Below are 27,324 nucleotides of genomic sequence, written 5' to 3'. Positions count from 1 at the left end.
ATGTCTGGCTACAGCAACTCTGGATCCCAACTCCAGACCTCTAGCCCAGGGTGTGTTCCCATGTGTTTGTGCATAAAGTAAAGCCTAGTGTGGAAGACATCAGACCTAGGTGGCAGATCGTCTGGCTTGGCCACTTAACATTCGTGTGATCTTGATAAACTTAAAGGTAACCTCTCAGCCTTGATTTCTTTTCTGTAAAATGGGAGATTAATAGTAAACCCCATAAATTATTATGAGGATTAAATGAGGTAATACATGTCAAGTGCTTAGAATAGTGCCTGGTACATGGCAAGCACTCTATCCTTTATCTGTTTATCCACTGATTTATTTGTATCTTCACAAATAACCACTACAAAGTAAGCCTATCTCCTCTTTAAGATTCTGGACTTTTCTTCTAGCAAGAGTGAAAGAGTCTTAAAGTGGTGAGTGACCAGTTTTGGTTTTTTTAAATTAAAAAAATTTTTTTTCACCACATCAAGGATGCAATACATTACTTCAAGAAGAGAGGTCAGCAATGTTCCAAATGCAGGAAGTAACAGAAACAGGGAGCATTCTTGGTGAAAATACTTTGATATTCTTCTAATCCTCATTTCAAACCTGGGTTCACATCTTTTCCCCACTAATTCAAGGGGAGGCCCTTTCACGCCCCCCCCCCACTATAGAATATATTTTTGAACAGTATTTTTTTCTTGGAGTTTTTATGTGTGTGTGTGTGTGTGTGTGTCAAAAGTTATTTTTAAGTTCCTTTTGAACGTTTGCTTGAGGACAATTGTTTAAGATGCCCTAAAATGAACCAGCTTCCTTCTGAGGGAGGGCAAGTCATTTCCCTTCTCAGATCTTATCTGTTTCTTATCTGTAAAATGAGTGGATTAGGGTTGATAAGTCTTCCTATATTTGGCGTTCTTTCATTCTGCCATTCCCTGTTTAATCCGCGTCCCAGGAATGTGGGTCTGGAGCTTGTTTCTGCTTCAGATTGTGAAGTAGGAATCAAGCCCCAGCTCCTCGCAGCTGCCTGGGAGCTAAGGAAAAGAGATACTGAGACCCTTTTATTTGACGTGAGAACTCTGTAGCATTAACCTGTTGTTGGTCTAATGTGTGCGGCAGAGGAAATATGCTTGAAGGCTGAGAACAGGGGTGCTGAACAAGTACATTTTCTTTTCTGTGCTTCTTTTTCCCAGGAGTGAGATGGGAGAGGAAAAACAGTGGCCTTTGTTGTGAAGCCAGAGTCCCAAAGCTTCAACCTAGAGGAATGTTTAAGTCCTGAAAAAAAGTTACGGAGAAGGCTTGCAATTATGTACTTAGTCACAAGAGGGTAAGAACTTTCAAGGCACTGGGTTGAAGAGACACAAAAGTCAGGAAGTGACCCTTTCGTCGGGCTTTCAGAGGCCGAGGAGGAGAAACAAAGTCCTCTCACAACTTGGGAACTCGGGCCGTACCATCCCGAAGGGCGGGGGTGGGGAGCCGGGGAGAGGGCCATGGAAACTGACATCTTCGTTCTTAACGAGCCGTGAGTAAACTGAGGATTTCCACGCTGAAAAGACTCAGTGTCCGCTGACCCCCCGCCCAGAAAGGAAGGCGGGCTTCAGGCGAGCCTCATGGTCGTGTCTGCTGAGAAAGGAGCCCGGGTCGCCCCGGCCAGAGCCGGCCTCCTGAATCGGGCCCTGTGCGCGCCGGGCCGGGCCGCGCGCCCGGGTCTGCAGGATGGCGTGCCGGAGCCAGCCCATCTGGGGCTGCGAGCGGCCGGGAGGAAGCCGGCCCTGGGGATGAATGCCGCTTTGTTCGCCGGCGGCCGCGGCTGTCCTCCGCAGGCCCGGCCCGCACAACGGAGGCTGTATGCGACAGGAATGGAAATGAGCCTCTGGCCCTCCCGAAGGAGCCCCATCCCCTTCCCTTCGCAGTGCGCAGGAATGCTGGCAAGCCGGAAAGGAACCCTCGCTGGGAACGCCGCTCTCGCGGCTCTGAAACCCCATTGAGAAGAGCCCTTTGATGCGATTAAAGCGCATTTCATTGCAGGACTGGGAGGAGGGAAGCCCTGTCAAGCTTTTCTCTGTCTCAGAGCGTGTGTGTGCACCTTTGTGGGGACGGTTACTTAGAGAGCAGGCAGGAACTTGAGCTCACTCTCTCGCAGACGTTCTGTAACATCATAAAAGGGCACCCTTAAACAGATTGGTTTTCACCGTGGGTGGAACCCAGTTTGGACAAGGTCCAGGCTGACCTGCGGGCCTGGCTGCTTTGAAAGGCTCCTTGGTACGATTTACACCACCTGCCCTGCTGTAAAGGTTTCGGCGGACAAGAAACTGCATTTGGAGGAGGAAGTTGTTTCTGAGGTCACTACTCCTCATTTTCCATTTTCTCAGAGGTGGTGTGGGCCATGTCTCAGGTCCAGAAGTGGTCACAGCCAGAGCTGTAAAAATGATGTAGCCAGCAAATGTTGAAGGACTAAGATGGGATAGCTATTTTAATATTCAGATGATTTTCTAAGATTTTCCTACTGCCTACATTGGTACAAATGTATGCCCCTCTCCCCACCAAACCCTACATATCTCTCTGAGCTTCATATTTTTCATTTCTTAAAATGAATATTAAAAGGCTAGAGAATTGATACCACGAAGGTCTGGGTGCTTGTGGGATTCTTTTTAAATTGGAAGTGAGCAACTCACCTACTGGCACACATGAAAGATATATGGGAATGGAACTCCAGTCAATGTTTATATGAGTACTTGTTTTCTTGACTTTGTAACACATTGCTAGTGCTAATAGTTGGTCTCGCTCCACAAGAATATGCCTTCTTGCAAACACTAAACTATCTTTCTTATTCCAGTGTCCCCTGTGCCCTGAGCAGTCCCTGACCATCATAAGTGCATAACAAATACATAAAACAAATGAATAAAACCAGGGATGCAAGGAATTAATACTAACTTAATGTATTTTTTTTTGTCATTTATGAATCTAAATAAGAAATAGGGGGAACTAGGTGGGTATTGGGGAACCTTGGCCAGGCAGAAGTTCGAGAGAAGTTTGAAGAGTAGGAAGCCATTTTTGAGAGCACAAACATGCTACAAATGTTTCCTGAAATGACCCAAGGCAATGTGGGGCACTCAGGTGGAGGAGTCATTCTTTGCCAGCAAGTGGATGGGTAATAGTGGCAAGCGTGAATCATGTTTTATATTTGCAAGGAGTGTGAGTAGTCCATCATTCCGTCATTCAAATACATTCTACTTCAAATACATCTCCAGGTATCTGCGGGAAATATCACTTAAGTGACACTGACATAAATAAATAGAGCTCTTCTCATTACCCTCAACTCCCATTACTGTTCCCCCACCCCTGACAAACAGTGATCATGTGGTGAGTAATAGTCCATTTAAAAAATGGGACCCCAAGCTCTGGCCTGTGTGGCTGGCTCACTTGGTTAGAGCATCGTCCCATAAACCAGGAGGTTGCAAGTTCAATTCCTGGTCAGGGCATGTGCTTCAGCTGCAGGTCTGGTGCTCAAAGATTCTGTTTTTATGTATTTAATACTAGAGAACTCTGTAGTTTAGATAGTGACCAGACTCTGGATCCCAAAGGACATATTAAAGCTAGTTCATCTAATTTGATAAAATCAGATTACCTGTATTACATATTGTTCCATTTTTGGAAGATTTAAATTATTAGCTCCCCTTTTCTCTCTCTCTTGTTATTTGTCCAGTAGCTAGAAAGGTGAAGGGAAGATCTCTTCTTTATTTACCAGTTGGCCCATGGCCTTTCTAGCCAAGGCTCTCCAGAAGTTAAGGTGGAGACTTCTATTTGTCCTGCCTTTTGGGCAATAAAAGGGGAGGGGATGCCTCATTCAGCCAGTCTTTGACTGATAAAACACCAAAAAGCAATGCTATTTAATTAGTCTCTGGACTACTAAGTGCCAGGGTGGCCCATGTTGACTCAAATCTGAGTCCTTACAGCTAGGTGGGGCTACATGAAGCTGTTAGTCATGTGAGGTTGCCTGGGCAACTTAGTCTTCTGAACCGGGAGGCTTAAAGAAGTATAAAGAGCAGACTATGGGGCACATTACAACTTATAGGTATGTGCTCAATAGCATGTCATCTTTCGGTAATGGGACTTGTATTTTTATTTTATTTTGTGGGATTGAAAGATCAGAAGACGGAAATTAGCTGGGGAGGAAAAAGAAAAGGAAAAATAAAAGGAGGGGGGCTATTCTGTTTCTTATGTGGGCAATGGTTAAACAAGGAGAACATCTGGTCCTGGAGTAGGTCTCTACAGCGCTGCTTTTAATTACCCCGTCATTTGGTCTCATACTAAATTAGTGACTGTGGGAGCAGCTCAAATCTCCAAACTGACAGGCCTGGAGAGCTCGACTTAGCCTGCCACATACTCAGAGGGGAAACACAGAGCTTCCGGTTTCATATTTAAACCAGGGATTGACTCATAATTGTAGCTGTCAGGAGGGTGATGGAGACATTATGTAATCTGGTTCTTATGGTGATGTGTGTTTAAGGTTTCTGCTCTGTAAATTCCAGAGGAAATTTTCTGCCCATTGAGGGAGAGCTCACTGGTTGCTCTGTGGTGTGCCCTGCAGGATAATGACAGTGCTATTAAAGGTCCCTACGTCTGCCTGAATCCAAACATGAATGAACTTCCCCCTGAAAGGCCCTCCTGTTTTTCCATAGACTTTAAATGTGGATGAGGTTAGGCGAAATCTGGTAAACTTTGAAGAGGCAGTATGTTGACCCAGTAGGGAAATTTAATAATAACAAGCCATTCAGGTCCACACATATTTTTTTCTGGACCACATCGTTCCCCCTACTAATTCCCATCATTTATAGCCTCAGAGATTTGGAAGGGGACACTAGTTGCTCCTAGAAACAAAGTTCTGGGGTGGTGGATCATTTGTTCCATTTTCATTCTGCTGGTTCCTTGCCTCTCGGAGGTCTCTGTGGACTGCTATAAATGTGCAGGGCAGCCAGCAAAGGCTGGAGACAGACCCAGTGTTTGCTGCATGGGAAAAAAAGTCAGATGAGGCTGTTTAATTTTAACCTTAAAGGAATGTGTTTTCAACAGTTTTGCTAGAGGGAGATTTGCTTTTTCATTTGATTCTTCTCTGAACCCAGTATGTTTTAGCTACATGATAAGAAGGCTTTGTGGATAGAGAATAGTATTCATTTGAGGAGAATAATAGTAAAGACTAAATAAAAGCTTAAAAGGTGAATTGTTAGAGGGTTGGTTTGTTCTGGGGAGTAATGGTGGGGGGGGGGGACTGAGGAGGACCAAAACCCTCCACGACTCCCTGGCTGCTGCTGGTTTGGCTGTCCTTCTGCTTCTCTACCTTTCCTTCCTCTCTAGGAGAATTCTCCAGTTCTCCCGCACTTGGGGTTCTGGTTCTACCTTTTCTTTGTTCTTTTCTTTTTAAAAAATTTTATTTATTTTTAGAGAATGGTTCTACCTTTTCATACCTGTCAAAGAAGACAATGGAATTTATAAAGTAGCTTTAGCCAAAATTAGTAACTAATTGTATAAAAATGTATAATTAAATAAATGCTAGATATCATCATCTATTTATTGGGTTGGCCAAAAAGTTCGTTTAGCTGTTTCTGTATGATGGCTCTAGTAGTGCTTTGTTGTCTTTAACTTCATTTGAGACAATTTTGTTAGATTGTATTGTGACAGCTGTCATATCAGCATGCATCTAAAAAAGGAGTAAAAATTAATGAAATTTTGTGTAGCCACTTTAATGCTGAAGATGGAAGAAAATATGAAACATTTTCAGCATATTATGCTTTATTATTTCAAGAAAGGTAAAAATGCAACTGAAACACAAAAAAAGATTTTTTCAGTGTATAGATAAGGTGCTATGACAATGTGTCAAAGTGGTTTGCGAAGCTTCATGCTGAAGATTTCTCACTGGACGATGCTCCGTGGTCAGGTAGACCAGTTAAAGTTGATAGTGATGAAACTGAGACATTAATTGGGAACAACCAATATTATACCATGTGAGAGGTAGCCGACATACTCAAAATATCCAAATCAATAAAGTTATTGGTGAAAATGAAAAATGTGTATTTTATTTTATGGAAAAAACCATGTGGACTTTTTGGCCAGCCCAATATATTATACTTGATTGGGAAGGGGGCAATTGGTTTCTGTTATAATCTGTGTTTTTTTCTACAAAAATGAACAAATAAGATAATTGGATATTTGTCCATTGGTCTTTGGAACATGTTATTGAGAGTGGGTCATTTGCACTTTTCAGGAAGAAAGTGGAATTATTTTAATTTAAAAAAATGTAACAATAAATTAAATAATGTAATATTAAATTAATATATTGAATAATATACTTTGGTATTTTTACACATACAAATGTATATTTAAAGATTTAAAAATTTAAAAATTTTCCCTATTTTTTCACTGTCTCATGCTGTGTAATCTTTAAGAAACAGTGCCAGTATAATGACTTGATTTCTTCTCTCCCATGAGAATGAAGTTTCATGTGAGTGTTATGCAGTCACCGTAGCGTGGGACATTATCATATGACTGTTGGATGATGCAGGGATGGATAATTTCATGAGCGGTCTCGCCTAAGTGCATTCATTTTCCTAGTTATTGAAGTGAAAAGACTCAATGTGACTCCTGTTGAGATATTTTCAGAGGCAACCATCCTTGTAATAAATTCTCTCCATCAGAATAATGAGGTACTGATGGGCTAGAGATTTCTCTTCCAATCAAGGGCCATCAAATTATAAAACACAATAATTGAAGACAACAAAACAATATTATACTGGCATTTGAACAGACTAAGCTGAGCATTGGATCTAGTCAGCAATAGGACATTTTTGTTCCTTGACTGTTCTGACTCCTCTAGCCAAACCCAGGCAATCATCATTGAGGATGGGGGACTAGTCAAAAGGAATATTGCTAGAGTTAATAAATTACATTTGATTAAAAGGAATGAATAAATATGTATTACATGACAATTAGGATTGAAAATAATTAAATGTAAATTAGTTGAGGTTTGATTTTCTTCAAACTTTGCAAACTATAGTTAATATAAGTGTCTCAAGTTGCCCCAAAACTCTTTGAGAATTTCAGTTGCAAAGTACTCTCCATTTGATGCAATACACTTATCAAGATGTTTTTTCCACTGCTTGAAACAGTTTTTGAACATGTCAGTTTTGATACTTTTTGGTGCTTCTGTTGTTTATTGTTTCACCTCTTCCACATGGGCAAAATGTTTCCCTTTGAGGACTTTTTCCATCCTGGGAAACAAACACAAAAAAAGTCACTTAGGAGTGAAATCACCTGACTTGGGAGGGTAGGGCACAGGGGTCATGCTATTTTTTGTCAGAAACTGCTGAACACTCAGCATGGTGTGGGCAGGTGCATTCATAAATCACCCATCATGAAATAGGCAAGTGTGTTGAAAGAGTCTTAAAAAAAAATTCAGCTCACTGAAGTTGAACACAGCCTCTCACAACACCACCAGCTGGTACACTGATACAGATGGGTTCCTAGAACACTCATTTAGTGGGCAAAGCCTTTACTAAGTGGGGCCTGCCTTCCAGAAAATAATTCCAGGTTTTTTTGGGTCCCCCATTGTAAATTTTGAATTTCTTATCAAGACTTTCAAGGCCTACCTCAATCTGGCTTCAATTACCCTTCTAACTTTATTTCCTAATACTCCCAACCTACCCTTCCAACCTATATCCCACTTCTTCACCTCACATGCCCTATGATCCAGGGAATTTAAACAACTCTCTTTCATAGCTGCTTTCTTTAGATGCCATCTTCAAGTTCTAGCTCCACAAAACCTTCCTTTATTATCCCTAGCCAGAAGTAATGATCTCTAGCTGAACTCCCATAGAACTTGATTTATAATTTCTCTCATGGCATCTAAAGGTATGTAGATTTACCTTCATGCCTCATTGACTTATTTCTTGTAAGTAACTCAAGGTTGGAATCTACATTTGATTCATGTTGTGTCCAAGAGTGCTTAGCGTTATGCTTGTCCATGATAGAAATTCCACAAATGCTTGTAGAAGAATTGGATAAATTCTAGCTACAACATTCTAAATAGTTACATTTATCATGAAGTCTGGACAAGAGAAAACTTCAGTTTTTTTATAAAATAAGATTTTGACTCCTTTCACACACAACACCCTTGTTTCTCCCTAAAACTGACCAACCCATGTCCATCTACCATCCTCAGAACCTAGTGGTTGGACATGGAAAACCATGTCAGGTAATGGGTAATGGTTCCTGTTCTCAAAGGGATGAGGGTAAGGATGAGGTAGGCAAATTCACTTGCTATCCAGGAGCAGGTCCGTGGCATTGTGTTTTGAATTTTTTTAACAGAACTGTCACCAGATCTACTGTTTATGGTCTATTATCACTTTTCCTTTCCTTTCTTTTCTGGATGATTTGTCAACTCTAGCCAGCTACTTTAATTTAAATGGGGCTCTGAAATAATAGGCTAAGTCAAGAGACTTGGATTCCAGAGTTGGCTCTGCCACTAGCTGTGTGGTTTTAAAGAATTAGTTTCCTCATCTATATAGTGTAGGTAAACTCACCTACATTTTTCACAGTGTTGTTCTGAAAATTCAGAGGAAAAGTTTATAAGAAGCAATATTGAAAACTACAAAGTGTTTTTACATTTGTAAGGGCTTATTACCATAAAAATTAATATTATTAGAGGCTTTCTTTGGGGATACCTATTAAATCACTATTTTCATTTGGATCCTTGTTAATTAATATATCCAAGTTAGAGAAGGTAGAGATATTTGGAATTTTGCCTCTGCCACTTACTAGCTTTGTGACTCCAGGTAAATTACCTATCTTCACCCAAGCTTCATTTTTCTTAATTGCAAATGAATACGAAACATCTATCTCAGGTGATATGGAGAATTATTAACATGGTGGCCTTGTAATATGTCAACTCAGCTAGACTGAAATTTGTTTCCTAGAAATCCCTCCCCTAAATGTGTCTGGTTTGGATGGGTCACAAGAGACATGTCTGCAATAGATTTGGAAGTTGAAAGCAAAACAGCAACCATTTTGTGTTTTATGCTTGGAAAGCTGGGCAGCTGCTCTCGTAGTTTGTACCAACAGACTTTGTGGATACCTGTTGGTTTATGTCATTGGCACAGGACAGTATCCACCTTCCTTGGGATCCTTTCTATGACTTGAGTCACATGTATATTTAGTTATGTGACAAAGGGCCCCGGACACCAACATCATCAAAGTTAGAGGCAGCTATAACTAATATTGCAGTTTGTAGTCTGTCTCCATCCTTGTGGGTTTTGGAGTGTACTTGCTCAGTCCTACTATATGTCTTTTCTTCCTGATGACCTGCCTGCCCTGTGTACTTTAAGTTTCAGCCTTAGACAAAAGACTTACAGAGGCTGCTTAGCTGGGTCCCACCATTGTGTAAGGTCACCTTAATATCCACTCCCCTCCACCACCAGAATACACACACACACACACATACACCACACACACACACACACACACACAACAATGCTCTTGTCATTATTATTAATATTGTCATTCAAATGCCAGAGAATTAGGTAGGATTGTCTAAAGGCTTTATCTACTCCTTAGAGAAGCTCAAAGTCCTCTCTAAGATTTCTCCAAATTCCTGTGGAGTTCACGTTTTCATGGTCACTTTTGGCTCACCAAATCCTTCCTAATCTGCACAAAAGACTTATTTGTACAAAGCACTTGTGAATAATAACCGTCTTTACTAAAGACTTTGATGTCATGAGCAGACAGAAGAGTTCATGTAGCAAGAAAACAAATAATTTTCTATTGAATTTTATACACCCCTGTTTGTAAAATGTGTGTCTACCATTCATTCCTTAGAGAATATGCCCGATTTCCTCACCCTATAAATCTGTAGCCTCACAACTCCTTGGCCTTCTCCCTCTTTCTTCTACCTTTTCTCCTCTGCTTCTTTTCCCTCTCAAACTCCTCACCTCTGGTTTTCAAGCACGGATCAACTTAACTGGCTCTTCTTTTTTTTGCTTAGATTATTGCAGACACATATCCATGCCTTAGAATCTCATCTTCTATTTCCAACATCTGTTTTTCCAAGAGAAATGTTATTTCGGTTGTTAAGAAGTAAGTATTTTAGCCTTGATGGGTGTGGCTCAGTTGATTGGGTGATGTCTTGCACTGCAGGTTCAGTTCCTGGTGGGGGCCCAGTGAGAGGAAGCCGATCAACGTTTTTCTCTCATATCGATCATTTCTCTCCCTCTTTTTCTCCCTCCCTTCCCCTCTCTCTAAAAATAAATAATAAAATCTTTAAAGAGAAAAAAAAAAGGAATAAGTATTTTACTTGGTTACAACAGTAAAAAGAGCAGGAAGCATATATTTAGCACTTACTGTGATCCAGGCTCCAAGAGTTCTTTATATCTTATCTGATTACCACAGCAATGCAGTGAGGTAGTCTGGCATGAATCTCCTTTTAACAATGTTGAAATCAATTTTCAGAAATAATTTAAAAAATAAGAACAATTTAAAAACCTATTATTTACCAAGTTCTTATATATCAGTCACTGTTTCAAGCACTTGACATATATATTTTTTATTTTTGCGTTAACTTGGTACTACTCTGCAAGTTAAGTGTAATTATCACCATTTTACAAATAAAGAAATTAAGACACAGAAAACGCAGGAAATTTGCTCAAGTTCACACAATAAATAAGGAGTGGAGCTGTGAACGGAAGCCAGGCTCCTTGAAACTAGATCTAAGCATACTGTTTGGGAAGGTAAGAAAAGGTTTCAGCATTTTCTCATATAGTCTGCCTCCTAAACCAACTTCATGAGAACATTTTTCGTTAATCTAATATTTCAACCCATCCCTCACATTTTATATCCTTCATTCCTGTTTTATTTTTTCTCCCTAGCACCAAATACTATCTAATATGTTATATGTTTTACACATTTATCATTTTTATTTTTCTGTCCCCACCACTGGAATGTAAGCTCTGTAAGCATAGGAATGTTTTTGTCTGTTTTGTCCTCTGTCTCATCCCTAGGGCCCACCAGAGTCTCTTGCACATAGTACATGCTCAAGTAGTTATGGAGTAAATGAATGAATGGGACTGCGTACATAGAAGTCAAGGTCTTCTAATTAAATACTGGAGATACTGTGGAGATACTTCAGGAACCAAACCCTTTTTAATAGAGTGTGAAAACGTTCTAAATTGTTGGGCTCTAGATATGATCCAATTCATTGAGGGAGGGGGAACTCAAAACTGCTTCCCTCAGTTCCTTCCCTCTCTCTCCTCTCCCCTGCCTCTTCCAAGTGTATATGTTTAACTGTCTTTATCCTGTTTAACTGATTTCCTCATGAGCCTGTTCTCCAATACTGAAGAATATTCTTTGACTTTCCAGTTCACCTCCTCCATTTATCAGTTGGAGAAAATTGTACTTCTAACAACTTCAGACGGATTTGGAAGAGATCAATTAGATGATAGAAATAAAGCAAGGTGTTGATTCTTAGGAGGGCTCTGGCTATAGGAACACATATGAAAATTCAAATAAAATACTCTTATTAGTCACCTCTCTGTAATCTGAAGCTTTTACCTATAGGAAGTAACTTATTAACATTTGTAGACATGATGACTTGTAGCATGTTGCTGTTTTGACCTCAAAAATGTTTATTTAACATTGATTAGGAATTAGCTTTCATATAAATGTAGAATTTTTTAAATGAGTAAGTTAATTTTTTAATGATTTTTAAAATTTATTTTTCAGTTACAGTTTACCTATAATATTATATTAGTTTCAGGTGTACAGCATAGTGATTAGACATTTATATAACTTACAAAATGATCACCATGGTGTCTAGTACCCATCTGACATCATACATAGTGATTACAATATTATTTACTATACCTACGCTATACTTTAAATATCTGTGACTATTTTTTGTAACTGGAAGAAATTATTTTTTCAGTTTGGTTTTTTATTTGGGTTATTAAAATGTATTAAGATAATATTTTGAATTAACTAAAAGGATAATATTAACTTATTAATTCAACAAACATTGTTGAACATCCATCGTGCCAGATACTGTTGAAGTGTATAAAACAGCTAATACTGGATGAAAAGAAGACAAAAACCCTGGTTTTTTTTGTTTTTTGTATTTGTTTGTTGTTGTTGTACTGTTCTTAGAAAGATGTTTTTAGAGGTTTCCTATTGTATTAGTTTGCTAGGACTGCCGTGACAAACTACCACATACTGGGTGGCTTAAACAAATTTGGGGGGCCAGCCATCTGAGATCTAGATGGTTTCTATATCTGAGATGGTTTCGCTTGCTTCTCTCCTTTGCATGTAGTGGCTGTCTTCTCTCTTGTCTTCACATTTTCTACTGGCTGTGCCTGTCTGTCCAAATTTCCTCTTCTTATGAGGATACTATGGTAATGGATAAAGGCCTACCTGAATGACTTCAACTACCTCTTTAAAGACTCTGTCTCCAAATATTGCCACATTCTGATTTAGTGAGAGTTGGGACTTCAACATGAATTTCTGGGACACAATTCAGCCCATAACAATTATTCTAAAGCATTGCTGATCTCTTTGGGTCTCAGTTTACTTGTTTAAAAATAATAATAATGCCTGGTCTCCACACCTGTTATAAACAGATCTCTTTTTTCTTTCTTTATGCATATTGCAGCTAGATAGAAATAAATCTAGTTTTTGGACCGGTAACTGCAGCTAGGTGTAAATAAATCCACTTTCTGGGGTGACTCTAATATTATCAAAGGTCATAGATGGACCAAGATTTGGTCAGAGCGACACAAAACCACCTAGATAGACAGGACAACTGTTTTCTAAGATTTTACCATTTTTGGAAGGTGGGTATCAAACAGCTGAGCATTACCAAATAGGACTACCAGAATCATTGGGTCAGACAAAACTTTAAACCAGACAAGATTAAAATTTAATTTACCTCTGGCCAACCAATGTCTAGAAACTTGGAAGAGAAGGCACAAATGAAATAAAAAAGTTAAATTTGTGGTCCTTGCCCAATCATTGTCATCATCTTTACTGTGTCACATTGAATGTTTTTGCTATCTTATTCTCTAAAGATTATATCTTCTTCCCAACAAATTTGTGAGCTATTTTGGGGTAGGAAATATGTTTGGCACTGTTTGTTCATGTCCTTTTGTGCCTTGTTTAGTGTTGGGTACAGAGCTGGGCTTGGTAAGCCCTGGTGGGCCTACTGTGTTGACTGCCAGGCCTGGTTGCTGAATGCATTGGTCAGAGCAGCGGTGGTGGAAGGAGGATAGTAGGAAAAGGTATGGTTGGCAGCTATAGCACAGCCAAGAGTGGACACCCAGGTGGTGATGGTACTATTGACCTTGGTCAAGCTGTTGGTAGGAGTCACTATAGAGTTCTGATGAGGCAAATGGAGAGAGATGACTTTGCAAACTCATGAACTATCTTCAGAGCAGGAATCTTACAGACTTATGGAATATAAACTTGATATGATTTAAAAAGGAGCCAATTATTAGTTTCCTTTCATCTTTAACCATACATTGCCATAGAAAATGCAAATGATTTGGTGGTGGGAAGTGGGTAGGGAGAGGAGTGGGATCAAAACAGAGGCTCTCTACTGAATTTCCTTTGACAGCAGTTATAGTAAAACATTTTGCCTAGCAAAATGATTAATTTGTTTTCAAAATTAAAAAAAATGTAACATGTGGAAAATATTATGTTCATGCATGTTTTGCTGAACAGATGGTGACAGTCCGCAAACTTCTCAAGGATTTCTCATACAGGATGGAGAGGAAGCATTTTAATTCTACCAAGTAAATGAAAGTCGCTGAATCTCTACAATCTTGTCTGTCTCTTCTTATAGAAATCCTCTTTTTAACACCAAATTTTTCTTCCAAATAATTTTTGATAAATTTCTTTAATCTGGGACATCCAATTAACATCAAAATGTAAATGTTTATTTATTTTTTTGCTTGGTTAGTCTTTCTCAGCAGGGAAGCCCTTATCTTTGTATTAATACACGTTCACAATTTTCATTCTGAGTCTCTGAAAGCACCTCAGATATAATTTGGGTTAGCCAGTTATTCAAATCTTCATTTTAGAGGTGAGGAAACCGAGGACTGAAAGTTTCTGTGACCCTCATCAACATTTCATAATGAGTCACAGCTGAAGACAACATTAGAAATAGATTTATCGATTCTCGAATTATTGCCCTTTCACTGTTCTTTAGAAACCACGATTCTTACCACACTTGGATCTATTTTACTTGTGTATTTTCTTTTTCGTGTTGTCCTTTTAGACTAGTCAAAAGACATAAGGAAGAGATTTTCCTATAGTTTCTCACTCCTCTAACCCCACTTTTTGGTTTCCTTTTCAATAAACCACAGCTTCAAGTAGAACCTCCCAAAGGTTTTTTAAAGATGAGTTGGCTACACAGCTGGAGACAGAACGATGGTTATTAATCAAGTACTTTCTTATGTCACAAGTCATTTCTCTATCAGGGGACACTTTTCTTACTAGAAAAGAAAAAGTTAAAATCAAGGACAGAAAGCAGCATCCACCTATTTGGAGTTAAATTTTTTATTTACTCTTCTGCTCCCAAACAACGGCCCCGCACCCCTTTAAAAAAATCTTAAAACATCTGTTCCCTACCTAGACTCTAGACTGCCTAGAGTTAGCTGGCCTTATGGAGATCCATATAAACCTGGGCCCATGTCATTGACAGTGAGGTTCAGACCTGGTGCTGATTGGGTAAGGGTGACTTCAATACACACTAAATGTTGATTCCAGGGTACTCCAAACCTGTGGAGAGGCAGCATAACTGTGATCGGGGGCTGTGAAAGTCAGCTGATTTATCTTTCCCATATTTAATGATCCTTATGGGTAATTGGAAGACTATTCTACATACAATTGCCACTTTTCAGGTTTTTTTGTACCCCTTTGATTTTTATTTCTTTTTCTTATTCCTTCTCTCAGATATTCCTGCATACATTCACACTTTATCCGTGTGATCTCTGTGACAATTGGTTGCTGACTGCTTTCTAATATTAGGAATAAAATAGAGATATTTTGTTGCTATTAATGTAAGCAGCTCCAAATAAATTTAGAGTGCAAGTATACTAAGACCCAAGCACTCTCATGAATCTCTGTTTCCACCATCAATTTAGAGTGAAAATATCAGGAATAAAATGAGGAGAAAAAGTTAATTTATTGAGTCATTAAGATATGGAAGGTTATTTGCTCAGATCATTTCATTTAATCGTCTCTAAAGCCCCCAGCCCCCACCTCTGTGAGGTGGTTACTGCTATTGTTAGTCTCATTTTGCAGTTCAGGGAGCTACGGTTTAGGGAGTTCTAGTGACTTGCCAAAGCTATACAGGAAGGTGAGGTGAAGCTAGAGTTTATACGAAAGAAGTCTGACTTCAGAGACCATAGACTTAGCAACAACGCTATACTTTCCTGTGGGAAATCCCACACACGTTTAAAAGTGTATTTAGGAGGTTTAAATGATGAAGCTGACATTTTGAGCATATTTAGCCTTTTATTGTCTGCCCCATGCAATAAATCATGGGACTTAAGGAAATACTACACCCTGGAAACATGCTTGGCAGTTGTTTAAATTAGTTTAAAAGGGGTAAGACATCAGACAGTAAAGCCCTTGGCTTTATGTTTTTTTCTTCTTAGGTCTACATACAAGTTGAGTGTTTAAAGTTGCTTCAGTCTTAAGGAATGTTGTTCTTTAGGCTGAGCAATTAGTAAAGAAAACTACTTTTTCTTCTGTCCAGTGTGCCTCTGTTGGGAAAGGCAGAACAGCAAATTCTGGATCCTGAGGTTGTTGTAGACAAGATACCCTTTTTGCAGCAGAAGTGCTGTGCATTTCATGTTCTACCACTGAGTGAGTCAGAGGCTAATTGTTACCTTAACCTTTCTCACCTCTAAACTTTAAATACTGAAGCAAGAAGGCACTGCAACCTGTATCAAATTCCACTAAATTGCTGACTTGTCCTAGAAACTTCTTTTGACTTTCCCATACTGTGCAGAAGGGAAGGGAAGTTGGATAAAGTGCAAGAACTTTACTAGAAATTTCTGTTGTTTTTATAGAGCATTTGGTGTTTCTATATGGTAAGGGGACAAGCGTTCAGAAGTGGTTTCTATGTCAATTGTCTTCAGTCCTGAAAGAAAAAGCAGGACATTTTGTTTTCATTTTAGTCTTAATTAAAATGAGTTTACACTGAGACTTTTGGTCAAGATGGCGGAGTTAGCAGACATGGCTCACATGTAAAAGTTCCCCAGAGGTGTGTGGAAGCTCCTCTCCTGGAGATACTGGCGCTCTTGAATATGGCAGAGAGAGAGAGAGAGAGCAGAAAGATGGTGTCTGCCAGAGAAAATGAAAAAAAAAAAAAAAAAGTTTAGAGCTAAAAAAATAAAAAGTGGTCCCCACTGTTCAGAGTGCATCAGAGAAAGAATGCCTGCCAGTCTCAGGCTAGAAGAGCAGCCAGGCAGGCCCCCATATGTGTGTCAAATCAGATGCCAGGCCCCAGGCCGGCGCTGCAAGGAGCCCCGCCCACCCAAGGCCTGGCCAGCGCTGCACTTGGCCCTGGGCAGGGGAGTCCCTGCAACGCCTATCAGGGCATTCGCAGATGGTGATAGCCCTGAGGGTTTCCTAGGCCAGAGATATCTCATCAAAGGTAGATGTTTTGGGGTCTGGTCTCTCAGGTGCAGGTTTTAAAAGTTAGGGGTGCCTAAAGGGTTTGAGCCCTTTTCTGAAGCTCCAGGTTTTGAGTTCCCTCCTGACTGTAGGTCACAGAGTGGGGCTCGGTGTGTATGGCGAAATGGTGTCTGGGCCTCTCCTACTTGCTTCTGTGTGGGCCTTCTTTCTTGGCCCCATGCCTCAGCGTCCTTCAGCCAGTTATTATATTTTATTTTTTAAAGGAAGTTGTCCCATATGCATCTGTAGATTTGGTCAGCTTGTGAGAGGAGGTGATTCAACATACTCTATGTCGTCATCTTGAACTGGAACCTCTCCTTCACTAGTCTTCATTTCTCATCTCTTTAAAAAAAAAATTTGAGGTGGTCTGCAAGTACAGGGGTGAGCAAAAGTAGGCTTACAGTTTACAAATAAATAATACAATAATTAATAAATAGTAATACAAGAATAAAGTCTATTTTGCATACTCGCAAGAGTAAACTTACATTTGCCAACACCTGTATATATACATATGTATAAATATCAATGGGCTATTCAACAGTATAAATGAATAAATGAGGCAATCAGGGAAGGTTTGCACATCTTTTTCCTTGCCTTGTGAAGGGAAAATTACTCATTTTCAAATTCTTTTGCAGATTTTTAAATATTTATACTAAATATATCAATTGATTTGCTAAGGTGCTCATCACTTACTCTATTTCCTCCTGGCTGATATTCCAGTACTTCTGCCACTTGGGAAAATATAAAGAGTATTGGCCCTGAAATGACCTTGGCAAAACACTTCTAACTGTCCCTCATACTACTCAGTTGCCAATAAAAAATTAAGTAACTTATATGAGGTCAAGTTTTTAGGTAATTTACTCATAAGATGGTTATGTGCTTTTGATCTATGATTTTCAAACTATGCTTCAAGTATCTTTTCAGCTTCCTTGGAGATATGTAAAGACCAAGTTAGAGGTTAAATCAGTTTAGACATTGGATGGGACTCTGGGTTCCATATCCTTATTTCAACCAGAAAATCTTTACTTTTTTTGGGTCTCCTTGTGAAAATGTGTTTGAAAAAACAGATTTTACTTCTAAAATAAGGATAAAAAGCTACAACACTACCATTTTATTTCATTTTTACTTATGTCTACCTCTCATTAAATGTTCAAGTCATTAAATTAAGTCTAACAACAGTTTTTAACTAGTTCTGTTTCTTGAGAGGCTTTAAAAATTTACATCCTCTCCCCTCTTTACCCAGTATTAAAATATATGCTTGCTCTGTAATTTTCTGGGTCATCTTTAATGTAGAGGTTAAACAGAGAAGATAAAAACCGAGGCCAACATTTATTTAAGAATTCCTGCCATGGCTGGGTGGCTCAGTTGGCTGGAGCATAGTCCTGTACACCAAAAAGTGTGCGGGTTCAGTTCCTGGTCAGGGCACATACCTAGGTTGTAGGTTCATCTCCGGTCAGGGTGACAATGGGAGGCAGCCAATTGATATTCCTCTCTCTCTCTCTCCTTTCCTTTCTCTCTAAAATCAATAAACATACCCATGGGTGAGAATTAAGAAAAAAATTCCTGAAAAAGTGACTATATGGTCTACAGAGACATGCATGTTAGATATAAATGCACTTGGGCTCTAAGGTATCTGGAAGTCTTAATAACACCAAAGCTATATATCTTGAAATTAACAAAAAGTAAAACTGTAGAGTTGACATGCTGCTAGGTATCAGTGGAACTGAATGGAATTGGATTTGTGTGTGTTTGTCTGGAGGAAGAGCTTTTGGTTTTGTAAAACGCTCCTCTAAGGTAAAGTACTGATCTTTGCCATTGGTTGAAAATCCCATGCCTGTCTCATTTAACTCAGGTAACTGGATGGGTTGTTGGTACTGTTCAAACATTTTGCTTATCCCCCAAATACCAAATGCCCTGCACTAGTTTTCTTTCATTTCACTCTGACTTACAAATAATACAATTTCACTGACCTCATCCTGACTTGTAACAAATATATGACCTATATTGTCTGCGGAGCATCCTCCAGCAGGTTCAAGGCAACAGACATATGGGCTTCCCTGGAAATTTCATAGCAAGATAACATGGGAGCTGTGAATGAGAGAAAATTCTTGAGGGATATAGTTTGCATCATGTTACTGGTTATGAATTTTTTCAAAGCTTAAAAGTAAGTTAAGAAAGTCCCTCCATATTGTAGAATACATACTTGTGAATATATATATTATTTGGTCCATCTGGAAAAAGTCCAGCCATTGTTAATATAATAATGGTTTGCACTTCATTGATGTAACCTGGCAGCCAAGGAAAGTGAACTGGAATGCGCATGTGTGAACAATGACGACTTCACTGTAGTAGTCAGTAGGGGTCGTAGATGCCGTTGAGTGATAATGTATACTGTGTGGCTGCTGCTTTCAAAATGACTGAGTAGAGCAATGAATTCGTATCAGATTTTGTGTTAAGCTTGAATATTCCTCCACAGGAACTATGCAGATGATTCAGAGGGCCACAGCTATGGGCAACTGGTGATTGGCAGCTTCATCACAACAATGCACCCACTCATGTGTCATGTTTCATGCAGAGTTTTTTTGTGAAACATCAAATTACCCAGGTGATTCAACCCCCCTACAGCTCAGATTTGGTTTCCTGTGACTTCTGGCTTTTCCCAAAACAAAAATCACCACTGAAAGAGAAAAGATTTCAGACTATTGATGAGATTCAGGAAAATATGATGAGGCAGCTGATAGCAATTGGGAATACTATGTGGGGTTCCAAGGTGCCTACTTTGAAGGGGACTGAGGCATCATTGTCCTATGTACCATGTTTCTTGTATCTTCTTAAATATATGTCTCTTTTTCATAGTACATGGTACATGGCTGGATATGTCTGGACAAACCAAAATATGTTGATATATGCAAAACAAGCTTTATAGGCATTCTTTTAGGTCTGGGTTGGAAGGGGAAGTGTGTGTGTGTGTATGTGTGTATGTATATGTGGTGGATTTATAGGTGAGTGGAGTAGATGGTGGTGAACTTTTAAGAGGATTATTTAGAAAATGACTTGCTTGTTGGTCAAGTCTTACAGAAGTAGTATTAGTTGACAGAAAAGCCCAGACAGTGAAATTTAGTTCAATTTAGTAATTCAAAGTGCAGCTGTGAAAGGGAAAGGGGATCCCAAAAGTCAAAATGCAGGCTGATGATGTGGAGAAAAAGCAACCTCTTCATTTGCTTTAGGAATTGGGGAAAGGATGGGGTGAAAGTTAGGGACTATTGGAAATGTATGGACACTTAGTTTGTGTGTAGCTTCTCTTGGCTGTGGTCTTTTGGGAAACTTTCCTATTTTTCCCCCTGGCATCGCCTTTCCTACCTGTCTCTCCAACCCTCAGCTCTGTGGTTTTGGTCTCTGGGACCTATAGCTCTGTGAAACACCATGCCATCCTTGTCTTAGGAGGGCAGCTTAACCTGTGTGCCAGATTCATTGGATAAATTATTGACAATTATTCTTTTAGCACATGTATTTGTATTATAATCACAGTGTTTGAATTATGAAATGGGACCAGTTTGTGCTGGTGACTTCAGGTTAATATTCTTTAAATATTTGTTTACATATATTTAATTGGAATCAGGGAGACATCTGATCTTCTTTTCATAAACCTTGTGTATCTATTTCCCTTCAAAATAGGGGATGTACATTTATGTAATAAAATTTAAATGTGTTGAAAATTATCTTTCATTTCCAAGTTTTGTGCTTCTCATAGCTGGATAGTGTTCTTACTCTGACAAAAGATTCGACTTATTTGGAAACAGTTACCAAGTCCTGTTTAACACATGTTTATTCTCTAACTTCTTTGATGTTAAAACAGTTCCTGTTTGCGAAACATTATTGTTTCTTCAGCTTTCTTTTGTAATTTTCAAAAATAGATAGCTTCTTTGGAGACAATAATAAAATAATTTATTTCTAGTATATGGCAGTAATCATAAATGATTTATTTTTAGAATTTCAGCTGTAAGAGCGGGTGTGGTAGGCTGAATTCCAATGGCTGCCATTGCCTTTGAGCCCCTGGAGTTACCCTGGTGATTATGTTACTTTACACGATAAAAGGGATTTTGCAGATGTAATTAAGGTTATTAATCACTAGGCTATATAAGAGAGAGACTATCAGGGGGAGCCTGATCTAACTTATTACCCTTTAAGAATAGTCTCCAGATGGTAGCAGAAAAGAAGGTAAAAACGTGGAAGGACAAGAGGAACTTAACATGTCATTGCTGGCTTTGAAGATGGAAGAGGGCACATGCAAGGACCAGATATCATGAGTGAGACTCCCAGCTGACGGCCAGCAAGGAGACCTCAGTCCCATAACCATAAAGAACTGAATTCTGCCTCTCACCTGAATGAACTTGTAAGTGGATTCTTCCCCAGAGCCCTTGATTTTAACCATGTGAGAAATGCAAAGAAACCAGTCAAGATCACCTAGACTTCGGACCTCCAGAACTCTGCTATAATAAGTAGGTATTGTTTTAAGCTGCTAAGTTTGTGGTAATTTGTTATGCAGCAATAGAAAATAAATATAGCTTGTTTCGGGAGTTTCCATTTAGCCTGTAGTGGCACCGTGCAATTTTGAGTGCATGAGAAAAGGTCTATGATGAGTTTTAATTTATTTTTATTTTTATTTAAAAAATTTTTTCATTTGAAGCTCTTGACAACTTTGTTGGGAACAGTGCTATGTCAGACAGTAATGGTTGACTACCAAAAAATATTACCTTTCCATTTTCTTTGCTAACAGAACCCAAGTTTTTTTGACAGAGATTCTTTAATTATATAGAAGGTAGGCCCAACTGTGGATTGAGGGGTAAGCAGGCTTATGATCCAATTCTGGTCAATGAGATTTAAGTAAGAGTCTGCTGGGCCCTAACTGGTGTGGCTCAGTTGGTTGAGCATTGTCCACAAAGTGAAAGGTCATTAGTTTGCTTGCTAGTCAGGGCAACATGCCTGATTTGTGGGTTTAGTTTCTGGTTGGGGTGTGTTCAAGAAGCAACTGATCAATGTTTCTCTCTCACATCAATATTCCTCTTCCTCTCTTTCTCCCGCCCTTCCCCTCTCTCTAAAAATAAATTTGAAAAAAAAAAAAAAAAAAAAAGAGACTGCTGGGAGGATTTGAGAAGGATTTTGCGTCTTAATATAAGTGGCAGGAGCCAAGGAAAAATGCTCTAGGTGACAATGCTATCTGTTTCCTGCCTTTGAATGTGGTATGATGGTATCTGTGGTCATTTCCCAAACATAATGAAGAGGTCAAAAGAATCACAGAAGTGCTGATTCAGGGCCTCGATGCCTTTGAACCAATACCACTGCTCACTTATGAGGGGGGAACCCCCCAAAATGGATTATCTTATGGAAGGTGGGCCTCTTGTAATACAGTCTTCCCCTGCTAGGTGAGTGTTCTAGGAGCACAGCTGTATCACTGTACCAGCTGGCATTTTTGTGAGAGGCTCTGTTTGGCTTCAGTGAATTTTTTTTGAAGACTCTTTTATTGTGTTTGCCCACTTAATGATGGGGGATTTACAAGCACACCTGCCCACCCACCACTGAATATTCAGCAGTTTTTGACCAAAAACAGTATGACCCCGATGCCCCACCCTCCCTATTCACCCGATCTCACTTTGAGCAACTTTTTGTTTGTTTGTTTCTTGGGATAAAAAAAAGTCCTCAAACGGAAACATTTTGCCAACGTGAAAGAGGTGAAACAAAAAATGTAGAAGCACTAAAATACATAAAAATCAACACATTCGAAAACAGTTTTGAGCACTGAAAAAAAATCTTGAGAGGTGTATTTCATCAAATGGAGAGTACTTTGAAGGTGAATGAAGTTTAAACATGTAAGAATAAATACACAATTAAAAAAATAAATTATAGGCTTTTTTTGGTGCCCCCTTGTACACCTAGATTTCTTATGTGAGATAATTTTTAAATTTTAAAAAATAAAATATTAAAAAAAATAACCATATAATAAACTATGGTTAACTGAGTTTAATAATTTACAACTGAAATAATATCTAACTGACATAGAATTTAGGCCCTGAAAGTGGAATGCTGCAAGTAACACGCTCTAAGAGGCAGGTCAGAGTAGGCATTGAGGACCCAGCTTTCTTAAACTGGAAACCTTTGACATGGCAAAACATTTAAACAACCAGTTGCCTGATATATCTTAGAACACAGACCACATGTTGACAGAGGTTGTAGTGGCATGGGAAATGGAAGGAAAAATTCAGGATGTTTATGTGTGTTGGCTTATTTTAGTGGCTGTAAGCAAAATGTCCTATTAGGAGAGGCAAACTTAAGTTAGATAGCTAATCTCTAAGCAGAGTGGAAAGAAAGTATGATTTTGCTCTGAAAGTTACTCTCTCATTGTGACCTCTAGTCTAAATGTACAGGGTCCACAAATTTATACTCATGCAGGGCTGGAAAAAGTGTCTTTGGTACCCAAGTTAAAACAACCACGGGCAAGAAAGTGGCACCCTGAAGACTGACAAAACTGGAGCTTCCTACCACAAAGATCTAATTATGTGTCTTCAATGCCAGAGGATTTGGAAGAGCACAGGATCTAGCACAAGGGAGAGAAGAAATCTTAGTCTAAAACTATGTCTAGACAAAATCTTTAACTGTGGTTACTAATGCAAGAAGCAAATAGACTGAATCAACTAAGTTTCTGAGAGAAACTTTATTGTTAAAAATAATGCAAGCCTTGCCAACTACTGTATTTAATTGTTGAACCTCAAAGGCAATCCTTACATATCTGAACTTGTACAACATGCAAAGGTAAAATTAGAAAAAAACTTTCTCCTAAATCCCCATCTTAGATATAGGCATTGAAAGTAAGGATTAAAGAATATCTTACTAGAAGGAAGAACCAGAGACTATGGAAGGAGTACAGAACTAGGAGCTGTCAGATTGATTAACCAAGAACATTTGTCCATTGAGAGGACAGGCATTTACCACTATTCCTTTCTAACAGGATAGAACATATGATAGTAAAAGTTAACTACTTACTTAGTCTTTCCCCACCATTGTATGTTAGGTGTGTTGGAGGTAGAGAGCCTGTTCTTTAGAGAAAAGTTCTAGATCTCCATGAAGATATCTCCGGACCAAATGAAGAAAATTGAGCATCACCTCAAGATCCTAGATTTGCACCTGATGTAGTAACTAGATGTGAATTCATGGTTTTTCCCTGTTGGGGAGGAGGTAAGTACATCTACATAAATTGCCTGTGTAGGAAAAGGGATGTGTGTATAAATTAGATTGCCAAATAGGTGAACTGTGGCAGACATTGTTAGCTGGTTAACCTAAAAGCGCTACTTACCCAACTTTATTTCTTGTTATCAGATCTCTACACTGTCCTCTCATCCCAAAACAGACACAGATTTTGGGAAGAATTCCCTTACTTTCAGAGATAGTGAACTTCGTCAAGAACCTGGTGTAGATATGTGACCAAATCTAGTCAATGTATAAAGAGATGTCTTTTAGAGGTTTCTGGAGATAGATGCTACCACTTTTAAGATATTTAGTTACTAAACTAACATTAGCAAACATTTAAATCTCAGTTTGTTATGTGACATAAAATACATCCTTATTTGTTTAAGTCACTGTTAATTTTTCTTTTTTTTATTTCTTGTAAGCAAATATTTCTAAATGATGTAATTATAAACTTATATTTTGGTAGTTATAAAACAGGAGGTTGCCAAATTATAATGTATGGTCCAAATCCAGCACTTCACCTGTTTTTGTAAATACTTGTATTGGCATATAACCATTCCTATTTGTCTGTATTATATATGGCTGCTTTCCTGGCTGGTTTGGCTCAGTGGATTGAGCGTCGGCCTGCGAGCTAAGTGTCGCTGGTTCGATCTTCCAGTCAGGGCACATCAGAGAAGGAAAACTCTGACTCCAAAAAACCTCCGCTGCCTTGCGGCATACCTCTTCAGGGGAAAGGCTAAGGGAGTAAACCCCGACAGAAAATCCGGAGCCGGAGTCCCTAAGGCGGTTTGACGTTGTAGTCAACACCGGCAACTCCTGCGACGCACCTGAAGCCAAGCTGTATTGACTCCGTCTTTCCCTTGGACCCTTCAGCTGCGAAGAGAGGGGGGGTCTGCTGCATGGGCAACAGCAGACCCTCCATATCACCCTGCCCAGGCTCTGTAGCTTCAGCTTCACTGGAGAGGACACTCCAGCGTCATCGCAAGATGTCGATTTAACACGGGAGGAGACAGATACCGTGTCACTCCCGAGTCGGACTGCACAGCCATTCTCGGCGGTGCAGATAGACTCTTAAGAAGCTACACCATCGTCTCTCGAGACAGACGGCTGCCGATATGGCTGCTTTCTTTCACACTACAAAGGCAAGTTGAATAGTTTTAAATGAGGCCACATGGCCTGCTAAAACCTAAACTATTTCTATCAGACCTGTTATGGAATAAGTTTGCCGACTCCTCTTGTAAAGAGGCATAATGTGGATATAAATGTTTTCTATTCCAATACTATTTGTCTTTTCACAAATTTGCAGAGCATATGGATGGGCTGCAACCTTGGTTAAACTTATATATTCCAATGTCCTGTGGTGAGTTAACTGAGTCAGAGTATTCAATGGAGAGACCTGAGAATCTGCATTCTTAACCATTTCCCTCCATGAGTCTTTTGACCAGGCAAGTTGGGGAAATACTGTTATAGACTGATATATCCTGGAGCTCCTCAGCTAGCCACCATGTAACCCGATCTGTAATTGGTTCTGTTTGTGATTTATGGCAGAAGACCTGGTGTGACCAGGAGATGGAATAAGATTATATCAGGTCATTAGAGACTTGCTTATGGAGTAAAGTACAATGAATTAGAGGAGTTTGATGTAGTAACAGTGGTGCCAACTCTCAAAACGAGATACCTGATTCAGGTTTTAAATCATCCTCTAACTAATTATTTGACCTTGGGCAAGTGTCTCTTTACAATCCAAGATTCTCAGCTATAAATATGTCAATAGAATGGGATGTCTCCAAGTTGCTTTTTGCCAATATTTAAGACTCAGAAACTAGAAAATCCCTAAGAAGAAAACAGTAATAGTTTCTGTTTCTTGAAATTCTTTTCTTGTAGATCAGGGTTTCTCAATCTGGCTGTATATTAATTAGACTCACTGTGGGGTTTATAAAAACAGCACTACCATAGGTCCCACTTAGAGATTCTGATTTAATTAGCCTGGGGTAGAGTGTAGCTATTGGAGTAAAAGTTTTCCAGGTGATTTTATGTATTCCATCTCAGATGGTATTGGATTCTTTTTCTCCACGTCCCATTGAAGGTTTATATATATTAGGTTCACCATTTGTGAAACACAAGTAAGAGGAGCAAACAAGTTCAGTAGTTTCCAAGTACTGGTGAGTCAGGAAGGCTGCATAACACTCAAAGGAGAGCCTGTTAAAAATATAGCTATGTACGAGTATGTTCCACTACCAGATTCTGATGTGCTAGCACCTAGATCCTCATAATACACAGCTGGCTTGGTGATCTCTGAAACTTCTTCCAGATTGTAGGATGTCAAATTTTATGCTTAATTAGATGAGAGATAAGTCACAGTTTTAAGAATATTTCAAAATCCTGTTTGTACCACAAGGTTAAAAGACTGTAAAATGGATGTCATTATCTAATAGGAATGGACATCAATTGGGTGCTACTTGCTCATTTGATAAAAATAATGCTCACCTGGTTTACTGTGTCTACATAGTTTTATTATTTGCCCTCAGTTATATTTGAAAAGGTTGTTTACTTTGGTCTCTTTATGTGAAACTATAAAGTTTCCTTGAAAAGAACTAAATCTGTGCTCTCCAATAAATTAGATATAGTTTATTAAACTATATAATATACATAGCAATTTGCAAATAAAATAAGGCATGACCACAATCTGGTCTTACATTTACTACTAATCCTTTTATTTTTTAATTGTTTAAACAAATTTCAATTACAGTTTACATTTAATATTATTTTATATTAGTTTCAGGTATGTAACAGTGATTAGACATTTATCTAATTTATGAAGTGATTCCCCTACAGGTCTAGTACCCACCTGGAACCATACATTGTTATTACAATACTGTTGACTATATTCCCTGTGCTGTACTTTACACCCTCATGGCTATTTTGTGACCACTGATTTGTATTTCTTTTTTTTTTTTTTCAGATTTAATGTGTTTTATTGATTAAAATATTACATTTGTGCCAATTTCCCTTCCCTCTGCTCCCCTCCACCCGGTGGCCCCCCTCCCTCCAGTTGTCCCCCCCTTTTAGATTATGTCCATTAGTTGTGCATACAGTTCCTCCCAACCTCTCTCCGTCTATTCCATTCCCTCCTACCTTGATCCCCAATTCCTATATCATCTCCCTCCCTTTCCCCATTCCCCCTCCCTGTTGACCTCCCCCCAATATGCTTCCCGTACCCACGGTTCCTTTTCCACTCTCGTTGCCTATTTAGTTTGCCTTTGTTTCATCTCCTTAGCTTCTGTTTTTTAAACCAGTCCCTTTAACATCTCATATAACAGTGGTTTGGATCTAATGAACTCTTTCAGTTTTATTTTGTCCTGGAAACACTTTCTCTGT

General features: G+C 39.1%; 1 protein-coding gene across 1 annotated transcript in view; it reads right to left on the bottom strand.

The window, feature by feature from the left end:
* Positions 1–2,085: 2,085 nt before the first annotated feature.
* The window catches only part of TMCO5A (transmembrane and coiled-coil domains 5A), a 120,940-nt gene continuing 95,701 nt past the window's right edge, over positions 2,086–27,324 (bottom strand). The window contains exon 10 of the mRNA XM_090268337.1: positions 2,086–2,133. Within this exon, the coding sequence (XP_090124463.1) occupies positions 2,086–2,133 (48 nt within the window). The remainder of the gene's footprint in view (positions 2,134–27,324) is intronic.

Source organism: Furipterus horrens, unplaced genomic scaffold, assembly GCF_987537825.1.
Source record: "Furipterus horrens unplaced genomic scaffold, mFurHor1.1.pri manual_scaffold_3, whole genome shotgun sequence".
In the NCBI taxonomy this organism is placed as follows: Eukaryota; Metazoa; Chordata; class Mammalia; order Chiroptera; family Furipteridae; genus Furipterus; species Furipterus horrens.
Note: the sequence above shows the minus strand (reverse complement) of the source record. Positions and strands in the feature narration are given on the sequence as shown.